Consider the following 18284-nt stretch of genomic DNA (forward strand, 5'->3'; position numbering starts at 1 on the left):
CACAAGAGCCTTTCATCCACACGGCTCAGAATAAAAGGGAGAAAAAGTAGAAAGAATTAGTAGAAGTAGAAAGAAAGAAAGAAAGAAAGGAGGGAGGGAGGGAGGAAGGAAGGAGAAAGGAAGGAAAAAAGAAAGAAGATAAAGTAAAATAAAATAAGATAAAATATAATAAAGTTATTAAAATAAAAAAATAATTATTAAGAGAAAACACGGATGGATGGAGCCCTAGGACAAATGGTGGAAGCAAAGCTATACAGACAAAATCTCACATATAAGCATACACATACACACTCACAAAAAGAGGAAAAGGGGAAAAAATCATAGATCTTGCTCTCGAAGTCCACCTCCTTAATTTGGGATGATTCGTTGTCTATTCATGTATTCCACAGAGGCAGGTACATCAAGTTGATTGTGGAGCTTTAATCCGCTGCTTCTGAAGCTGCTGGGAGAGATTTCCCTTTCTCTTCTTTGTTCTCACAGCTCCCAGGGGCTCAGCTTTGGATTTGGCCCCGCCTCTGCGTGTAGGTCACCGGAGGGCGTCTGTTCTTCACTCAGACGGGATGGGGTTAAAGGAGCCGCTGATTCGGGGGCTCTGGCTCACTCAGGCCGTGGGGGAGGGAGGGGCACGGAGTGCGGGGTGGGCCTGCTGCGGCGGACGCCGGCGTGACGTTGCACCAGCCTGAGGCGCGTCGTGCGTTCTCCCGGGGAAGTTGTCCCTGGATAGCGGGACCCTGGCAGTGGCGGGCTGCACAGGCTCCCGGAAGGGGGGTGTGGATAGTGACCTGTGCTCGCCCACAGGCTTCTTGGTGGCGGCAGCAGCAGCCTTAGCGTCTCATGCCCGTCTCTGGGGTCCGCGCTTTTAGCCGCGGCTCGCGCCTGTCTCTGGAGCTCCTTTAAGCAGCGCTCTGAATCCCCTCTCTTCGCGCACCAGGAAACAAAGAGGGAAGAAAAAGTCTCTTGCCTCTTCGGCAGGTCCAGACTTTTCCCGGACTCCCTCCCGGCTAGCCGTGGCGCACTAATCCCCTGCAGGCTGTGTTCACGCCGCCAACCCCAGTCCTCTCCCGGCGCCGCGACCGAAACCCGAGCCTCAGCTCCCAGCCCCGCCCGCCCCCGGCGGGTGAGCAGACAAGCCTCTCGGCCTGGTGAGTGCCTGTCGGCCCTGATTCTCTGTGCGGGAATCTCTCCGCTTTGTCCTCCGCACCCCTGTTGCTGTGCTCTCCTCCGCGGCCCGAAGCTTTCCCCCTCCGCCACCCGCAGTCTCCGCCCGCGAAGGGGCTTCCTAGTGTGTGGAAACGTTTCCTCCTTCACAGCTCCCTCCCACTGGTGCAGGTCCCGTCCCTATTCTTTTGTCTCTGTTTATTCTTTTTTCTTTTGCCCTACCCAGGTACTTGGGGGTGTTTCTTGCCTTTTGGGAAGTCTGAGGTCTTCTACCAGCGTTCAGTAGGTGTTCTGTAGGAGTTGTTCCTCACATAGATGTATTTCTGGTGTATCTGTGGGGAGGAAGGTGATCTCCGCATCTTACTCTTCCGCCATTTTCCCGGAAGCCCTCATTGTAGTTTTGATTTGCATTTCTCTAATGATTAATGATGTTGAGCATTCTTTCATGTGTTTGTTGGCAATCTGTATATCTTCTTTGGGGAAATGTTGTCATAAGGTTTTATGATAACTAAATGAATTGGCAACTCTAAAGCTTCTAAAACTGTGTCTGGACTATAGCAAGTAGTATATAATGTGTATATGTTGTATTATTATCTCCAGTTATATATAGTTTTACAAAAATGGTGTCACATTTTATGTAATATATTAGGGTTTGTGTTTTTCTAATCTGGTCATAGCCCTTTAGGACAATCTGCGTCTACATGCTTTTCTTGTATGTTGGAGTCTTTGAGAGTGTCCAATCAATAAATACCAATAAGTACCAGTGCCCCCCCCATCCTAACTGTGAATCAATTGAAAAATAAGAGACACGTATGACACACAGATTCCAAAACATCACTTCTAGCACTGACAAGCTGATGTGAGGGAATGTGCCTTATTTCTTCTGGCATGCAGGCTTTCTTACAGTTAACCTCCAAATAGATCAACCTCCCCACGTCAGCCAGAATTCTCCACATGGAGTGAGTGAGGGTATGGAAAGGAAGGACGTGTCATGCTCATGGAATTCCATCTATATAGAAGGAAATAATAAGAATGAGGAATAATAATATTATCCTTTTCCCTTTTTCTCCTCCCACCATGGAAAAGTTTTCCTTCTGACTTTAATGTACTGTTTTTACTCTGCTTGTTGAAGCATTTTAACAAAGCACTTAGTGGTAATTGAGACTATGTATCTCGAATTTCTTTGGACATTTTCCCCACATATAACTTAAATAAGAAAGCTAGATATACCTTGGTAAGTTAATAATTGGTGACAATGGCTGTGTTTTACCTGATGCGAAAGCAGTTGGTTAATATATCTGACCAGTTAAAAATCAGTTGATTTGATGACAAAATCTTATTTGGTATCACATAGAGATTGCAGGGTCTGCATATGCAATGTCAAGAGCTGGCCAATTATGCAAACTAGTTAAATCTCCTGAATCTTCTATTACTGAGAATAAAAAGAGCATTAAGGATTGAAGGTATAATATCAGTAACATCAATAGGTACCCTTCACTGAATGTTGATTGTGTGCTAGCATCATATTACACACTTCTTATGTATTATCTTATTTAATTTTATTGCAACTGATTGTTGTTGTCGTGGTCACTTGTATTGGGCCCTCTGATCCTTTCTGTCCTCCATGGGACTGACTTCAGAAAATTAAAATTTCCAGGTTCCCTGATTTCCAGTTAGGTTGTCAGTGGGAGGTATTGGTGTGAGACTGGGGTTGTAGAGGGGAAAAGGCATTTCTCCAGCTCCATGCATTAAGTGGTGCCTCTGGCAGTGGCTCGAGCTCCTGCAACTCAGCCCTTTTCCCTTTCTGATACATTCACAGGAGTGAGAGAGACTTGCCACTGACATAAATCTCTGCGTTGTCCACCGTCTGCCCAGTTTGGCTTTTTAACTCTTCCGATGCCTTTAGAACTAGTTTCCCGTAATTAAATCCTCTATTGAACTACCTGTCATGGGTTCTGTTTTCTTGTCTGAACCTTGATTTATGTAAAGGTAGAGATTATATTCATTGTATGGGTAGATTAAGTGACTTGTACAGAATCACACAACTAGTTTAAAAACAGGCTTTCAGGACTTCCCTGGTGGCGCAGTGATTGAGAGTCCGCCTGCCGATGCAGGGGTTACGGGTTCGTGCCCCGGTCTGGGAAGATCCCACATGCGGCGGAGCGGCTGGGCCCGTGAGCCATGGCCGCTGAGCCTGCGCGTCCAGAGCCTGTGCTCCGCAACGGGAGAGGCCACAACAGTGAGAGGCCTGCGTACCGCAAAAAACAACAACAACAAAAAAAACAACAACAAAAAAAACGGAAAAAAAACCACAGGCTTTCAAACCAGTAGTGCCTCCTTGCGAAGCCCAAGTCCTTAAACTACTATGCTGTATCGAAATGATATTCCAAGTGAATGTCCAAATGAATACTTTTCATGAATTGCTTATTTTTATTACTTAGTTCAAATTGTCTGCATGATGGCACGAAGCAGCTATTATTATCCTTTAATTGTCTCTCTCTCCCATTAGCTTGTGAGACTGCTTGAGAGCGAGCACATATGTTATTCATCTTTGTAGTCTTAGCACCAACTACTGTGCTTGGAATGTAGTAGAGCCTTAATAAATATTTGTGGAATGAATGAATAATAATCACTGTCATTTACAGAGCGACTATTTCATTCCAGCAAGCATGCTAGGGGTCTTATGTAAAATTTATAACTCAGTCTTCATAACAATCTTGCAAGGTAGGCATAAATATTCCAACATCATAGGTAAGGGAAAATAGGGTCAGAGTTTAAACAATTCACAACTAAACTAGAATTAAACCCAAGCTAACTGGGCTTTAAAGTCTGACCTTTTGTCTACATCTAGCTGCTTCCATTAGTATGAAGGAACAAATATATAAATAATTGGGTTGGAAAAAAATCTAACATCTTATTGGATTTCCAGTTATTAGAGGAACTTCATAAACAGGTGAAGTCTTATCTCTATGAGAAAAAAGAGGAGTTCTGTATTTTCTTGCCATAATTAAATGAAGAAACAAGTTTTTGTATCTCAAACTACGCCTATTCAGGCAAAAGGAAGAGAAATTGGGATAATAATCTGAAATATGAAATGGTTTAAATTGCCAATGTGGAAAACATTGGCTATTCCCATAATTACCTAATCATTCTCTAGAGTTACTTGGCATGAGATGTAACCCTGATGATATTCACAACTAGCTCTCCTAAAGACTTAGAAGTCAGGTTTTAGCTTTACTTTTCCATGTCTTGGTTTATTATCCAGCACGAGCCAGTAATTTTCCAAAGTACCTGGGTAGGTATTTTTATTGCTGGATTGCTGATGATGGTTTTCACTTGTGTTTCTGTGTGTTCCATACTTTGCTTTGCACGGTAAAATCATATGCATGAGTCTATGGCCCAGTTAAGTTTCTCCCTTAGTTTTACCAGAGTGATGCATTTCTAGTAACTCCTCTGAGCTTGGACTTAAAATAATACCTATATTTGTAAGGCTGATTTGCAGAATCCATGTCTTATTCTTTGATTTCTGATGAAAAGTAACTAATAGAAGCAAAATAATTTGGTAGGCGTCATACAAAGAGTCATTGTTAATTCTCCACGTGCTTCTTTGGCACATACTTGCTTGGTTTGGTATTGGTTGAAATTATTTCAGCTGGATACCACCAAGAGGCTGTTCTCTTCTTGCAGAGCTAGGAGCCAGTTGAAGATTCTGGAAATAAACAATTTTCATAAGATCTTTGCTGGCGTGACCCTGTCTTTTTTCCCAGGGAAAGGATGTTCTCCTAAATCATCTTCATGTATGTACTACTAGTTTTGCCATGATAAAGTAAAGCCTTTATTTTGTTAATTCAATAGGAGAGATTAATATAAAATTAAATGTAGGCATTTTCCCAGGTGATTTATAATCATAAAAGCTATGTCTATGTATTTAATACTAGGGAAAGAACACAAGAAGACCGTTTATTTGTTTGATAAAAAATTGTATTCTCTTGTCGTTGAGTCACGTCATTAAGGACTGGAAACCAAGGGGTGTCAAAAACCCCAGAGTGTTGCTGTTGCATGGGTGTAGAGTTTCAGTCATGCAAGATGAAAAAGTTCTAGAAATCCACTAACCAAAAGTGTGCAGGGAGTGAACAATTCTGTAATGTGCTTTTACCACAATTAAAACAAAAATAAAAACAAACACAAAAAGCAGAGTCGTGACCAGTAGACATGGAAGAAACCCGACTACATTTGTGCTGAAGAATTACCTGCTCCCATCTGAATGTCGAGAAGGAGTTAGAGAAATAAACTGATTCTCTGCTTCATAAAACTGCAGCAAGTCGTTTTCATTAGCAGTGATGACTGATGGAGATTGTCGGTGATGCTGTGATCCCAGGAGCAGAAGTCACCGTGTAAACAAAGCTGTGCTGACAAAAGGGGACTGTTCACAAAGCTGACACTAGCGCGGCGTTGAGAATATGAAGAAACAACGTGTGCATTCGCTGATTTGGGGCCAAAGTGCTCAGTAATGATTGTGACATTAACTATTGGAATTTAGAAATTTTAAGTAAAAAAGAATAGATCTTATTCATTCATTTATTTATTTTCCTCCGCTAAAATTTTTCAAAAGTATCTGAAAAGCTAAAATGTTTTCACTGTATAAGTTGGCAAATTAAGGAAAGTTTAGTGTTAATTGAATCGCATTTAATTCTTTCCAAGTGCTTAGCTTTAAACACTACAGTGAAAAGACAACTGTTTAAAAACTTCTTTCAGGGCTGGAAACACATTTTGAAACAAACCTTTGAGACATGATGATAAAACCTGCACAATATCACAATGCATAGAAGGAAAAACAGAATTCCCTGATGTGGTGATTTTCTGTGTTACCAACTCCAACTTCTATGCCTCCTCAGGTATATAGGAAAAATAGGCATTTAGAATAGGGATTTTTTTTTTTTACATCTTTATTGGAGTATAATTGCTTTACAATGGTGTGTTAGTTTCTGCTTCATAACAGAGTGAATCAGTTATATATATATACATACGCTCCCATATCTCTTCCCTCTTGCGTCTCCCTCCCTCCCACCCTCCCTAACCCACCCTTCTAGGTGGTCACAAAGCACCGAGCTGATCTCCCTGTGCTATGCGGCTGCTTCCCACTAGCTATCTATTGTACGTTTGGTAGTGTATAGATGTCCATGCCACTCTCTCACTTTGTCACAGCTTACCCTTCGCCTTCTTCATATCCTCAAGTCCATTCTCTAGTAGGTCTGTGTCTTTATTCCTGTCTTACTCCTAGGTTCTTCATGACATTTTTTTTTCTTAAATTCCATATATATGTGTTAGCATACGGTATTTGTCTTTCTCTTTCTGACTTCCTTCACTATGTATGACAGACTCTAGGCCCATCCACCTCATTACAAATAGCTCAATTTCGTTTCTTTTTACGGCTGAGTAATATTCCATTGTATATATGTGCCACATCTTCTTTATCCATTCATCCGATGATGGACACTTAGGTGAATAGGGATGTTTTTAGCCACTAAGATGAGTGAAGACAACTTTGATACCAAGAGGAATATGTTATCTCCCTCTCTTATCTTGACTGGGTAGCTATATTGAGCTCTAATATATTGAAATATAAGCAGGCAGGAGCGGGGGAAGAAAAAAACATAAGGGAGAGAGATTGAGTTCTAAATGTATGAGAAGGAAAAACTGAGAGCAGTTGAGAGGTTTATGATAAAACCAGAGGTATTATAGATGAAGACCAAAAAATAGCAGTTTCCACTCTTGAAAAATTATCCTATTCTATGGGTTTTTCTAAAACTAGTGTTATGTACTTGCACTATACTTAAGGTGACTTGGAATTTTATGGGAGGGATTTCAGCTTGAGTTCATTTGTATTGTCATTCAGAATTGCCAAGAGTGGTCTCTCATAATTTTCACTTATGACCTATGGATTTTTTCACCACTTACATACCAAACAATTTGTATTTGATCATACACTGTCCAGTTCTATTCCAATGTGTTTATTGAAAAGTTTTACCTTTCCCAATAAAAGTATAATTTCCTGGGGATCTGGGTCCAAGTACCTTTCACAGAGCCTTATACTTCTCTACCTAGTTTATATTGTCTGTAGGACAACTTGTCTGTCTTGTTCACTGCTGAAATCCTGTGCTTAGCACAATGACTGGCATATAGTAGACTTCGGGTAGATATTTGTTGTCTTCATAAAAGAATGAGTAAAGAGAATTAAGCTCATACATAATTGTTCAGTGGCTATTTCCTTAATGTGTATAGGGGAGTGGGATTCAGGTTTTAAAAATTAGTGCCATTTGGGATATTGTTAAATGGATATTGTTCAGAGGATTTTAATCAATTAACCCTGGGGATACTGTTAAGATAGCATCTGGCAACTGGAAGTAGATTTACTAGATTAAATATAGTCAGAGTGAAATACTTTGGTATTAGTACAAAATATTGCCCTAATTTCAAGAAACGAATAGACAAAATCTTTGACAAAGGGTTAGTAGAATTTAATAGAGTTTAAATCATCTTTTTGTTTTAGATATAAGACATTTTACATATAAAAATGTGTACCTATATATTATATATACACATAGACACACATATATCTGTATTTATTATATATGTATACATATAGGTTTCCACTTCTATGTTTGATCTTCTCTGAAACCTCACTTCTTAACTTGCAGGATTCTTTTCCAGATCATAGAATTATTTGTTATTTTTACTTAAGCAATTTCCATGATTAAAATTCCATGTCTCCCCAGGTTTCCGTGAATCAGCAGTGCCCCAGAAAGCGTTTCGCTTCCTGAGACTCCAGGGAAGTCTTGGAACACAAAGAACTTGAAGAGGGAGCCTGGCCAAATAGAGATTTTTGAGCCTTTGTAGCCTTGCTAAAGCAGATTATTAGTACAAACAAAATCAAAGTCTGTGTGTTCCTAAAAGCAGCATTTTCATGTAAGTCCAAGGAACTCACTTTAGTTTTATTTGCTTTGGCTAAAGAAATGAAAAGCTTTGTTTTAACCACGTGGGCACTATTTTGCAAGGGGATCATAACAAATTGTTCTAATCTTTAATTTCACTAAAGAGTTACTACAGTGATTTGATGTAACTTTTTCAATGGAAAATTAACAACTAAATCTTTTTTAACGTCATTGTTTTCTAGATATGAATCAGAAGCTTCCTAGGTATTTTTGTAACACAATGGATTCTGATTCTGTTATTCAGATTCAGTGTTTTCTTCAAAAGAATGACGCTTTATGACTTTGCCAGCAATTTAATAGATTTTTGTCTTCTTAAAAGAATAGAACTAAGAAATATCAAGATTTAAAGCATAAATACCTTGGAACACTCAGAAGAGCAACATGGGAGAAACTGAGAAAAGAATTGAAACTCATAGAATAAGATGTCTTTCCAAGTTGAAGGTATGGACTGCTTTGTGTGGATATATGTGTATGTACCATATATATATTTTTAAACCGAGACCTTGTAAAGTTGCTTATATCTTCATGTATTAATCTAATAATAATGTCATACTACCTGATATATTGATAAGTTCTTGCTTTAATGAAGGTGGTTTGTAACTGAGGGTGTGTCTAAATAGGATTATTGATTCAGGCAATTTCAGCAGAAATAATGTTGAGGGATTTAAATGGAAGACAGGATCTTAAACACTTTCAAGTACACATTATATGACAGTAGGATTTAATTTCCTGGATTAAAGGCCAATTTAATGTTCACCCTTCTGGGGCTTCTAAGTCAGAGGAGTATGGAGGTCTCTCCTGGAAAACGGTTCACTGGACAGAAATGCTTTGTTGATCTGTATTCAGTGATGCCTTCACAATGACCCACTAAAACAAATGTTTACTTCAAGCTCTGGCAACATACCAATCATTCTTTATAAGAAAAATGCCCATTTTGTTAGCGGTTTCTGGTATTCTTGACTATTTCAGAGCAAATTCTTTTTGCGTAGCCTCAAAGCTGTTTTGCCTTCAAACAAAATTTAAATTTATTTTAAACCAAGGAATCTGGATAATTGTCTTGATTCCACAGCTAGTGCCTGCAAGTGGTTTCCAAACTATGACACTGCCACCAGTTTCCTTCCTATCAAAAGTTTGTTTTCTCTTTATACATGTGTAGGAAAGATCTACACATGTACTGGAAAGGGGAGAATCATGATATAGAGCTAGAAAATTACTTTTGCCTGAAATGCTCTGTTAATTATATATTTTTAAAATCCCCTTAAATTATTCCTAATTCTCATGTCCATCTCCTAACATTGAGGGGTTAAAAATAAGGACTGAGGCCCAGGCTTGGTTTATGTCGAGTTCAACTACTGACTTGCTGTGTGACCTCAGAGAGGTTGCTTAACCTCCTTGTGGCTCAGTTTTCTCATCTGAAAGGGGTAACAACAGTACTCATCTCATAGAATGTTTTTCTTTTTACATTCTTCAAACAATGACTGGAATATTGTAAACATTCAATAAATATTAGCTATTATTAATAATAGCATTTGTGGATAAAGGTCAAGTATTATTTATAAACAATTGGTCCTTAATTTTTTATGACTGGAGTTTGGCAGGACTAGATATTGATCTGAAATGAGATAGCAAAATACTGCAAGCACAAGTTTATCAGGTAAAAGTAAGAGACAATTGCTTCATAATTAGCCGGGTTTCTCTGTTTCTCTGACCTTAGACATATGCTCATTAAGCAACATTTTTAGAAGGTATCAAAGGACTGTCTTCAACAAATTTGCTTCAAACTCTGGGACATTATTAAAAGCTGGTAGGACTAGCTTTATAAATATAGAGGTTATTTTGCACTAGACATGAGTCACAATAGCCACTGGTTGCTTTCACTCTATGAAGAAAACCATACAGGTTAGGAAGCCCATCTAAATGTTTCAGGAAAAGCACTGGGATCATGATTTATCTCGTTTCCTTTCTTAAAGTGTTAAATAAAAGAAATTATTCTCTCAAACATGATTTGTACTTTATTTGATAGGCCTTGCTTGCTTTTAAATATAAAATCTGAATTATAAAACCATGTGAAAATTGTTTACTCTCAACAATGTGCTCTGAAAAGATTTACATTGTGATGAGAGACAGAATTTCTACAACTGGTATTTAATATAAAAGGATAAATAGCTAGAGATATAGTTATACTATCTTGGCAGTTATGTAACGATATGAATTTTTTTTTTTTTGCGGTACGCGGGCCTCTCACTGCTGTGGCCTCTCCCGTTGCGGAGCACAGGCTCCGGACGCGCAGGCTCAGCGGCCATGGCTCACGGGCCCAGCCGCTCCGCCGCATGTGGGATCTTCCCAGACCGGGGCACGAACCCGTGTCCCCTGCATCGGCAGGCGGACTCTCAACCACTGCGCCACCAGGGAAGCCCCACGATATGAATTTTGACTCATATTGAGCTTGATATTTAAATTTCCCAGGTCTTTTCCACATACATTTCTATTCAGATTTCCCCAAACTAATTGGTGCCGATAACTTTTGGCTTAGTTGTATTTAATCCTATTGAATTTCATCTTATATTCAGCTTACTTTCAGCAGCGACTACTTCTTCAAGATGTTTTTGAATACTGATTCTGTCATTCATTCAGTAAACTTGTACTGGATGCCTACTGTTTGTGAGGCATTTATTAGACCCCAAAGATACGAAGGTAAATAATATATGGATGCTATCATCGAGTTGTTCACAGTATAGTGAGGGAGAAGGTTATAGGCATCCAAACACATAAATAACGTGCACTGTGGGGAATTCCCTGGCAGTCCAGTGGTTAGGACTCCGGGCTTCTACTTCAGGGTCAAGGGTTCAATCCCCGGTCAGGGAACTAAGATCCCGCATGTCACGTGGCACGGCCAAACAGATAAATAAATAAAGTCCTTAAAAAAAAATAAAGTGCACTGTGCTGAGGGCTGTAATAGAGGCAGGCGCACAGCAGCGTGGGGAGATAGGGAGTGAGTGGCCAAGGCTACCTGGGAAGTAGAAAGACAAGGAAGACTCCACGATAGAAATAATGATAGAGTTGAGTTTTAAATACTGAGCATATATTTATCAGATGCACAGGTGAAGAAAAACATTGCAAGTGGAGGACCACCTGTAAAAGAGATGTAAAGTGGCATGGTGAATTAAAAGAACTATAAATAGAACATTATGTTTAGGGACAAGCGGCAAGGGATGATAACAAGGTATATACGAGGTTTTATTTGCCATCTAAGAAGTATGGATTTTTGTTTATGGGAAGCCACTAAACAGTTTCAAGAAGTGGAGTCACATGCTAAATACGCATTTTATTCATCTGTTTGACAAACATTTATGAAGCTCCAAATTAGTGGTGGCAGGAGGTGTAAGGGAGATTGGAGGTGGGAAAGACTAGAGGAGACTAAGAAATGATTGCAGTTGTCTAAGATAAACTTTGTATACATTTGAGAGATTTCAGCATCTGGGTGGTAGTTAAAGCCATGGGAATAAGTGAGATTTCCTAGGAAGAGCGTATATAGCAAAAAGTGGAGGGTATGAGACAAAAGCCTGAGAAGAGAAGACCGGATAGAAAGAGTCTAGAGATAGGTGGAGATATAGGTATGCATGGGGGGAGGGCAGGGAATTTCAGGAAGAAAAGAATGATTAATGATCTTAAATGACTCGGAGATATCAAGTTAGCTGAGGACTGAGAAGTACCTATTGGATTTGAAAATCAGGAAGTTGTTTATGACTTATAGAGTAGCTTCAAGAGAGGCTAGACTGAAGAGTGAGTGGAAGGTTCATGTAGGCAATGAATCTAGACTATTCTTCCAAACAGCTTGATGGTAGCTGGAGCTACCATCAGGGATGAGGGAAGATTTTTAGGACAGAAATGTCTTGGATATATTTATAAGTTAGTGGGGAGAGAGAGAGTAAAGAGTATGAGGATGAAAATAGAGGAGGGGGTCAACAATTGATGAATCAGGATTTCAGCAATGGGAAGAATGGATTCCAGACCATGGCTGGAGGGAGTTTCTTATACAGGAGGAGGGATACATCCTTTTAAGATGGGAGGGAAATTGGAGGGGTAGGGAGGGGTAGATTTGAAGGTGAAGTTGCTGAGATCATTTGCTGGTCAAGAAGAGCATGGGGCTGAGTTGGAGACTGACAAAAAGAAAAGATTGTGAATAATCTTGAAGGGAGTGTACAAAGTGCATTATAAATTGTGGGGTTGGTTCAAGATTGAGAAATTGGAAGATGGAGGGGTGAGGATTTTATAGATATGAGTGTACTGGCTGGAGAGTAAATCGAATGGTCTCTCAGGATGGAAGTGTCATCAGGAGATGGAAAAGCCCTATGGCATAGGATTAGGGACTACCATTCAGGCTGACATAAATATATTTATCTATAATTTGTTGATTTTGAAGCAGTAATTAATCTACCTAACTTATGATTACCCAGTATACAATGCTCCTTTTTCAAATCCCTCACTAAGACCTAAATCTTTTCACTTCCAACTTAATAAAACTATCAAAATTTTAACTTTTTAGTAAAACCATACTACTTTCTGCTGATCACAATGGTTCTATCTGTTAAGTTGTCCTTGATTTTTTTTGTTACAGATGGTGTCAGCCTGACTACTGTCTGGAATTATATCAATACCTAGGAAGTGTGATTCAATATGCAGAAATTTATTGTACTGTATTCATATTCGTTTATCATAGCAAGTACCTGTTCAGTTTAGAAACATTTTTGTATGGTTTATAATTAAAATATTGCTTTAAATAAATTAACTGGCAATGAGTAGCAATAGAATGTTGTATAAATTGCATATTACTTTGTTCGAGAGAACTTAAGCAAATTTGCTACAGAAATAATATCTTTGTGTAACGTCACATTCCTTTTTAAAAATTAACATACACATATTCTTTTGTACTACAGATAGTGTTGCAATGCTGAAGATCAATTTAAATCGTTTGCTACATGTTATTTAGAATGATTACTTGCTTCTGTGTGTGTATAAGACGTGCCCATAAAATAATGAGGCTACAAATGACCTACACAATTCAATATCACTAATCAATTAGTCCCACTTTGGATTTTCAAAGAGAGAACATAATATGGAAGACCAGAAGAAGAGATCACTTTAAAAGCTTCTTCCAAATACAAGAGTTACTTGAGCTGGAGACAATCAGTCTTTTGGTAGAAGATATTTTGCCAACGGGTGGCAAATGTGCAAATTCAAAAATAAATTTTTCATATGTTTTCTTGCACTTTTTTTCTCCCTAGATGTTTCTGTTGGCAATAACATGTGCGTATGTATCCAAAACACTATCCGGATCTTATATGAATTCCATGCTCACACAAATAGAGAGACAATTCAACATCCCAACATCTCTAGTTGGATTTATTAATGGAAGCTTTGAGATTGGTAATGAATTACTTTTCCATTACTTCTTTTTATACATTATTTTATCCAGGGAGCTAGTCTGAATTTTACTCTCCTTATTTTCCGCTTTGTACCATTTAATGTATTTTCTAAAATGACTTTGTTCCATTTAATGTATTTTCTAAAATGACTTAAATAGCCTAGCTATTGCATTTAATGTATTTTCTAAATGTATGTATTTAATGTATTTTAATGTATTTTCTAAATGTAATGTATTTAATGTATTTTCTAAAATGACTTAAATAGCCTAGCTCACTTTCGAATATGTTGAGAAACAATTCATTTCAATATTATCCCTGAATAACACTTAAACATCGTCACATATCCCGTCACGGGACTTTTTATTCTAATAGTCCTTTGGTTAGCTAGCATGAGTAGCAGAGTGTTTAGAGTACTAATATTTAATCTATTATTTGATAACCCTTAGGGCTTTATTTTCATGTTTAGAAGATATCATGGGAAACAAAGGAATCTGTTTTCAAAAAAAAAAAAAGCAAATATTTTTCTTCTCCTATTGTTTCTGGGAGGTTGACAATTCTCCTTTCTAAGTGCAGAGGGAAGAAGAAACAGCTCTCACATCTCGCTGAATTTATTTCAGAAACAGCTTTTAGGGAAGAATAAAGCCTTTTCTTAGGCTCTGATTTTTGTGGCCGACTGGGAAGATGTGAGGACAGAGAGAAAGAATGAAGGAGGGAAAGATTTCTTCTGTGAACAAACCCGCAGAGAAATACAAATGTCACTCCTTTACAGTTTTGTAATGGCTTTTACTTCCTTCAAGATGAAAGTTGCCTTTAATATTTTTAATCAGTATCTGAAAGAAAAATTAGGATGGGATAGAGGCAAGACTGAAACAGGTGATGCTTGATCTTGTCTACTAGCGCTCAACTCTCTCAGACCTCATTCTGTGCCACCCGTTTGCTGGCTCTGGAGATCCTGGCTACGGAGTCAGAAGTCACTCCTTGTAGAGTCCCTGTGTAAACTCACCTCGCAGTCTAATGGAGGGCATAGGTGCCAAATAATTTAACTGAATGCAGTAACATTGGTTACTATTGGTGACATAGGTATATGCAGTGTCCTATAGGAACACAGAGGAGGGACACAACCTCACTTAAGGAAGATAGGCTCTTGAAGTAAAATGTTTTCTGGGTGACGAAACAGGGTTAGATAAGTGTGAAGAGAATTCCAATAGAAGAAGAAGCGTAATGTTGAAACAGCATGGTAGTTGTGTAGGAAGCAACATTCAGCCCAGTGTTATGGACTGGCCACACTTCAGGTGGCAATTCCTAGAATATAGGTCTGGAGAAATGGGCAGGGGTGAGAAATGGACTATTGGAGAGCTTCGTGTGTGTGTGCTATGGAACTTACCTTTTATCCTCTAGGTAATGGAGAGTCACTAAGAGATTGGCAGAGGTTATTAACATTTCTGTGTCAAGGACCTCTTTGGCAATCTGATGCCATATAATCTCAGAATAATGTAATTGCGTAAAATAAAAACCCTAAGGGTACAAAGGAAGTCAATTATACTGGAATAAAATTATAAAAATACTAAAAGCAGGTTATATAATAATACTTCTTACCATCACATTAAATAACAATATCTACACTAATTTTGAAGTAATCATCAGTGTCAATAATATTTTGAAGTATCTGCAACAGCTGTTATGTCGTATGCAAATACCTGTAACTTCTGTTGGTGATAATTGATGACAAAATCATACATACTGTTAATACTAATGTAGTTTGTGTCTACTTTCACAGTCAAAGGAAATGCTAATATTAAGTTACTGAAAATAAAGATGCAATTTTTTTTCTCACTCAAGTTCATGGAGCACCTGATTTCTATCCATGGACTCGTTTGGGGTTTATAGATAGCAGGTCAAGAACTTCTGTGAAAAGACATTGTGAAACAGAGCTCTCCCTCAGGGCAGGGGTTGCGTCCTATTCATTTATTTCATGCATCCCTAGCACCACTCCCAGTATTTCAGATATTTATTATACAATAAATGCTGGATAGTCAATGATTGGGTGAGGCTGTTAATTTAGACTTTGTTCATACTAATTGAAATATTCATTTTTCACATCAATTTTTTCTAGGAAATCTTTTGTTGATTATATTTGTGAGTTATTTTGGAACTAAACTGCATAGACCTATAATGATTGGTGTTGGATGTGTGGTTATGGGCCTTGGGTGTTTCTTACAATCACTACCTCATTTCCTCATGGACCGGTAAGTACTGCAGTCTCTGATGATTTCTTTAGGTGCAACTTTCTGCAGGAAATAAGCTTGGATTTCTTTCTAGGAACAATGCTCCTAAAGACACAGAGCGCTGTAATAGAAACTGCAAGGTTCAGATTCTGTTCCACTCGCCTGTTCTGTGCTCTTAGCTGCCTGGCTTCCACTTACACGTCAATTTATGAAATAGAGATTTGGGACAACTCTTTTATGGAGTTCAGTCTGATGAAAAGATTCTTAGGACCTGGCAAGGTTTGGGATTACTCCTTTCTAGGGACTATTTAGACACTTCTAATTACAGTTGAGTTTCTGTTTAATTATGGGTCACGAAAGGATAGACCAGTGTGAAGGTTGATTTTCATTTTAAATTTTTATCAAAGTAATATGTGTGCAAAATTGTGAAAAGTAAAATTATATTGAAAAAAGCATTGTCGCACACCCCTTCAACATTGCTCATGTTACTCCTCTCCGGAGGCAACTACTCCCGACTCTTCTAGCTCTTTCTTCTTCTATTTGCTTCCATATTTCTAAGTAAATGTTTATCCTTTTAGTTTTTGATACTTCAGTGTTCTATAATATACATATTGACTTCCTACTATAAAATCATACTCACTATTCCATGTGTGTGACTATGTAAATGTTTTTCGTATTTCAGCTGAACCATGCTGTTATTTTCCCTTTCTTATATCACTTTTTATTTTCCCTGGATTTAATAATTCCCTCATTTTATATTTGATTCATTTTCTTTTTATGTCTCACTAATCATCAGCAAATTCTTTACCGGTAGGACAATGTCTTCTCAATATAGTCGTACATATCAGAGGGTTTCATTTTTGTCTTTGAGATCCCTCTCCTGTCATCATCAATTTTCCATCTGCAGTCTGAACTGGGAACTCTCCAGGCCTGCTGCATGGCTGCTTTGAAATTTTCACTCACCATTCTCTTTGGGAATTTGTTTTACCTCTTTCTTCCATTCAGTTATTTACTTCCTGGGTAGTAGTATCTTCTCCTTTCCTTTTCATTCTTACTCTTTTTGTGGAAAATGTCATCTAATAGGTTTCTGAAAAAGTGTGCAAGGAAAGTAATAATTTTAAGACCTTAAACATTGGGAAATATTCCTGTTCTACTCCCATACCCGGTGACAGTTTGGATGGTATAAAATTCTGGTTTGAAGTTTTTTCCCTAGGGATTTTTTTTTTTGCGGTATGCGGGCCTCTCACTGCCATGGCCTTTCCCGTTGCAGAGCACAGGCTCCGGACGCGCAGGCTCAGCGGCCATGGCTCACAGGCCCAGCCGCTGCGCGGCATGTGGGATCGTCCTGGACTGGGGCACGAACCCGTGTTCCCTGCATCGGCAGGCGAACTCCCAACCACTGGGCCACCCCTTCCCTAGGGATTTTGAAGACATCATTTCCAATACTTTCTAGTTTCCAGTGTTACTCTTGAGAATCCTATACCATTCTAACCCCTGTGACCAGTTTCTTTTCTCTAGGAGCTGTTGGGATTTTCCTTTAAACTCCAGAATTTGAACTCATGATAATCATGTTGGTATAAATGATTTTCCTTTATCGTGCTAGGTGCTTTCAATCTGGACATTTGTAAAAGTTACTTGTATTGTTTCTTTGATAATATCCCCCCTTCTTCCACCCCTCTACTTTCTCTTTCTAGAACTTCTACTTGTTCTTGAATATTGTTACATCCTGAGTTAAGCTTATAGTTTTCTCATCTTTTCTCTCCAGCTTTCTACCTCTTTGCCTTCTTGTTATTTTTAGGGGAGATTTCTAAAGATTTTTTGTTTTTTTTGATGTGGACCATTTTTAAAGTCTTTTATTGAATTTGTTACAATATTGCTTCTGTTTTAGTTTTCTGGGTGTTTTGGCTGCGAGGCATGTGGGATCTTAGCTCCCCAGCCAGGGATGGAACCCGTACTCCCTGCATTGGAAGGCGAAGTCTTAACCACTGGACTGCTAGGAAAGTCCCTGGGGGAGATTTCTTTATCTTCCAAACCTTTGAATGGATTTCTAACTTTTGCTCTCATATTTTTAAGTTTTAAGGACTCTTGTTCTTTGAATGTATCTTTTTAGGGAACATCTTGCTCTTACTTTAAGAATGCAATGTCTTTTCCATCTGCATTTCAAGTGTACAGTTTTTTATTTGTTTTGTCTTTGTCTTTATGTTATAGGCTTCCTTCATGTATCTGGCGGTCCTTGGTTAGCTATTCATATTTGAGAGAGAGGAATAGCAACAACAAGCTAACCAGAAGTTCTGTGGTACACGTGTAGGACGTGGTTGTTGGAGGGCTTCTTCCCAGCACAGGGACTGGGTGTTTTAGAGATGGCTCAGAACTGTCCATAACCTGTCAGTTAACTCAGGCAGGGATTCTCCAATCTGTTGCCTGAGGCATGGCAGCTTGGCTACCAGCCAGGTGGGAGTGGGAGTCTCTTTTATCACTATGTA

At 38.7% G+C, this 18284-nt stretch overlaps 1 protein-coding gene across 1 annotated transcript in view; it reads left to right on the top strand.

The window, feature by feature from the left end:
* Positions 1 to 7993: 7993 nt before the first annotated feature.
* Positions 7994 to 18284, top strand: part of SLCO1A2 (solute carrier organic anion transporter family member 1A2) — a 52282-nt gene continuing 41991 nt past the window's right edge. The window contains exons 1-4 of the mRNA XM_019938230.3: positions 7994 to 8124; positions 8475 to 8591; positions 13436 to 13577; positions 15690 to 15822. Coding sequence (XP_019793789.2) covers positions 8532 to 8591; positions 13436 to 13577; positions 15690 to 15822 — 335 coding nt within the window. The 5' untranslated portion in view covers positions 7994 to 8124; positions 8475 to 8531. The remainder of the gene's footprint in view (positions 8125 to 8474; positions 8592 to 13435; positions 13578 to 15689; positions 15823 to 18284) is intronic.

Source organism: Tursiops truncatus, chromosome 11, assembly GCF_011762595.2.
Source record: "Tursiops truncatus isolate mTurTru1 chromosome 11, mTurTru1.mat.Y, whole genome shotgun sequence".
Taxonomy (NCBI): domain Eukaryota; kingdom Metazoa; phylum Chordata; class Mammalia; order Artiodactyla; family Delphinidae; genus Tursiops; species Tursiops truncatus.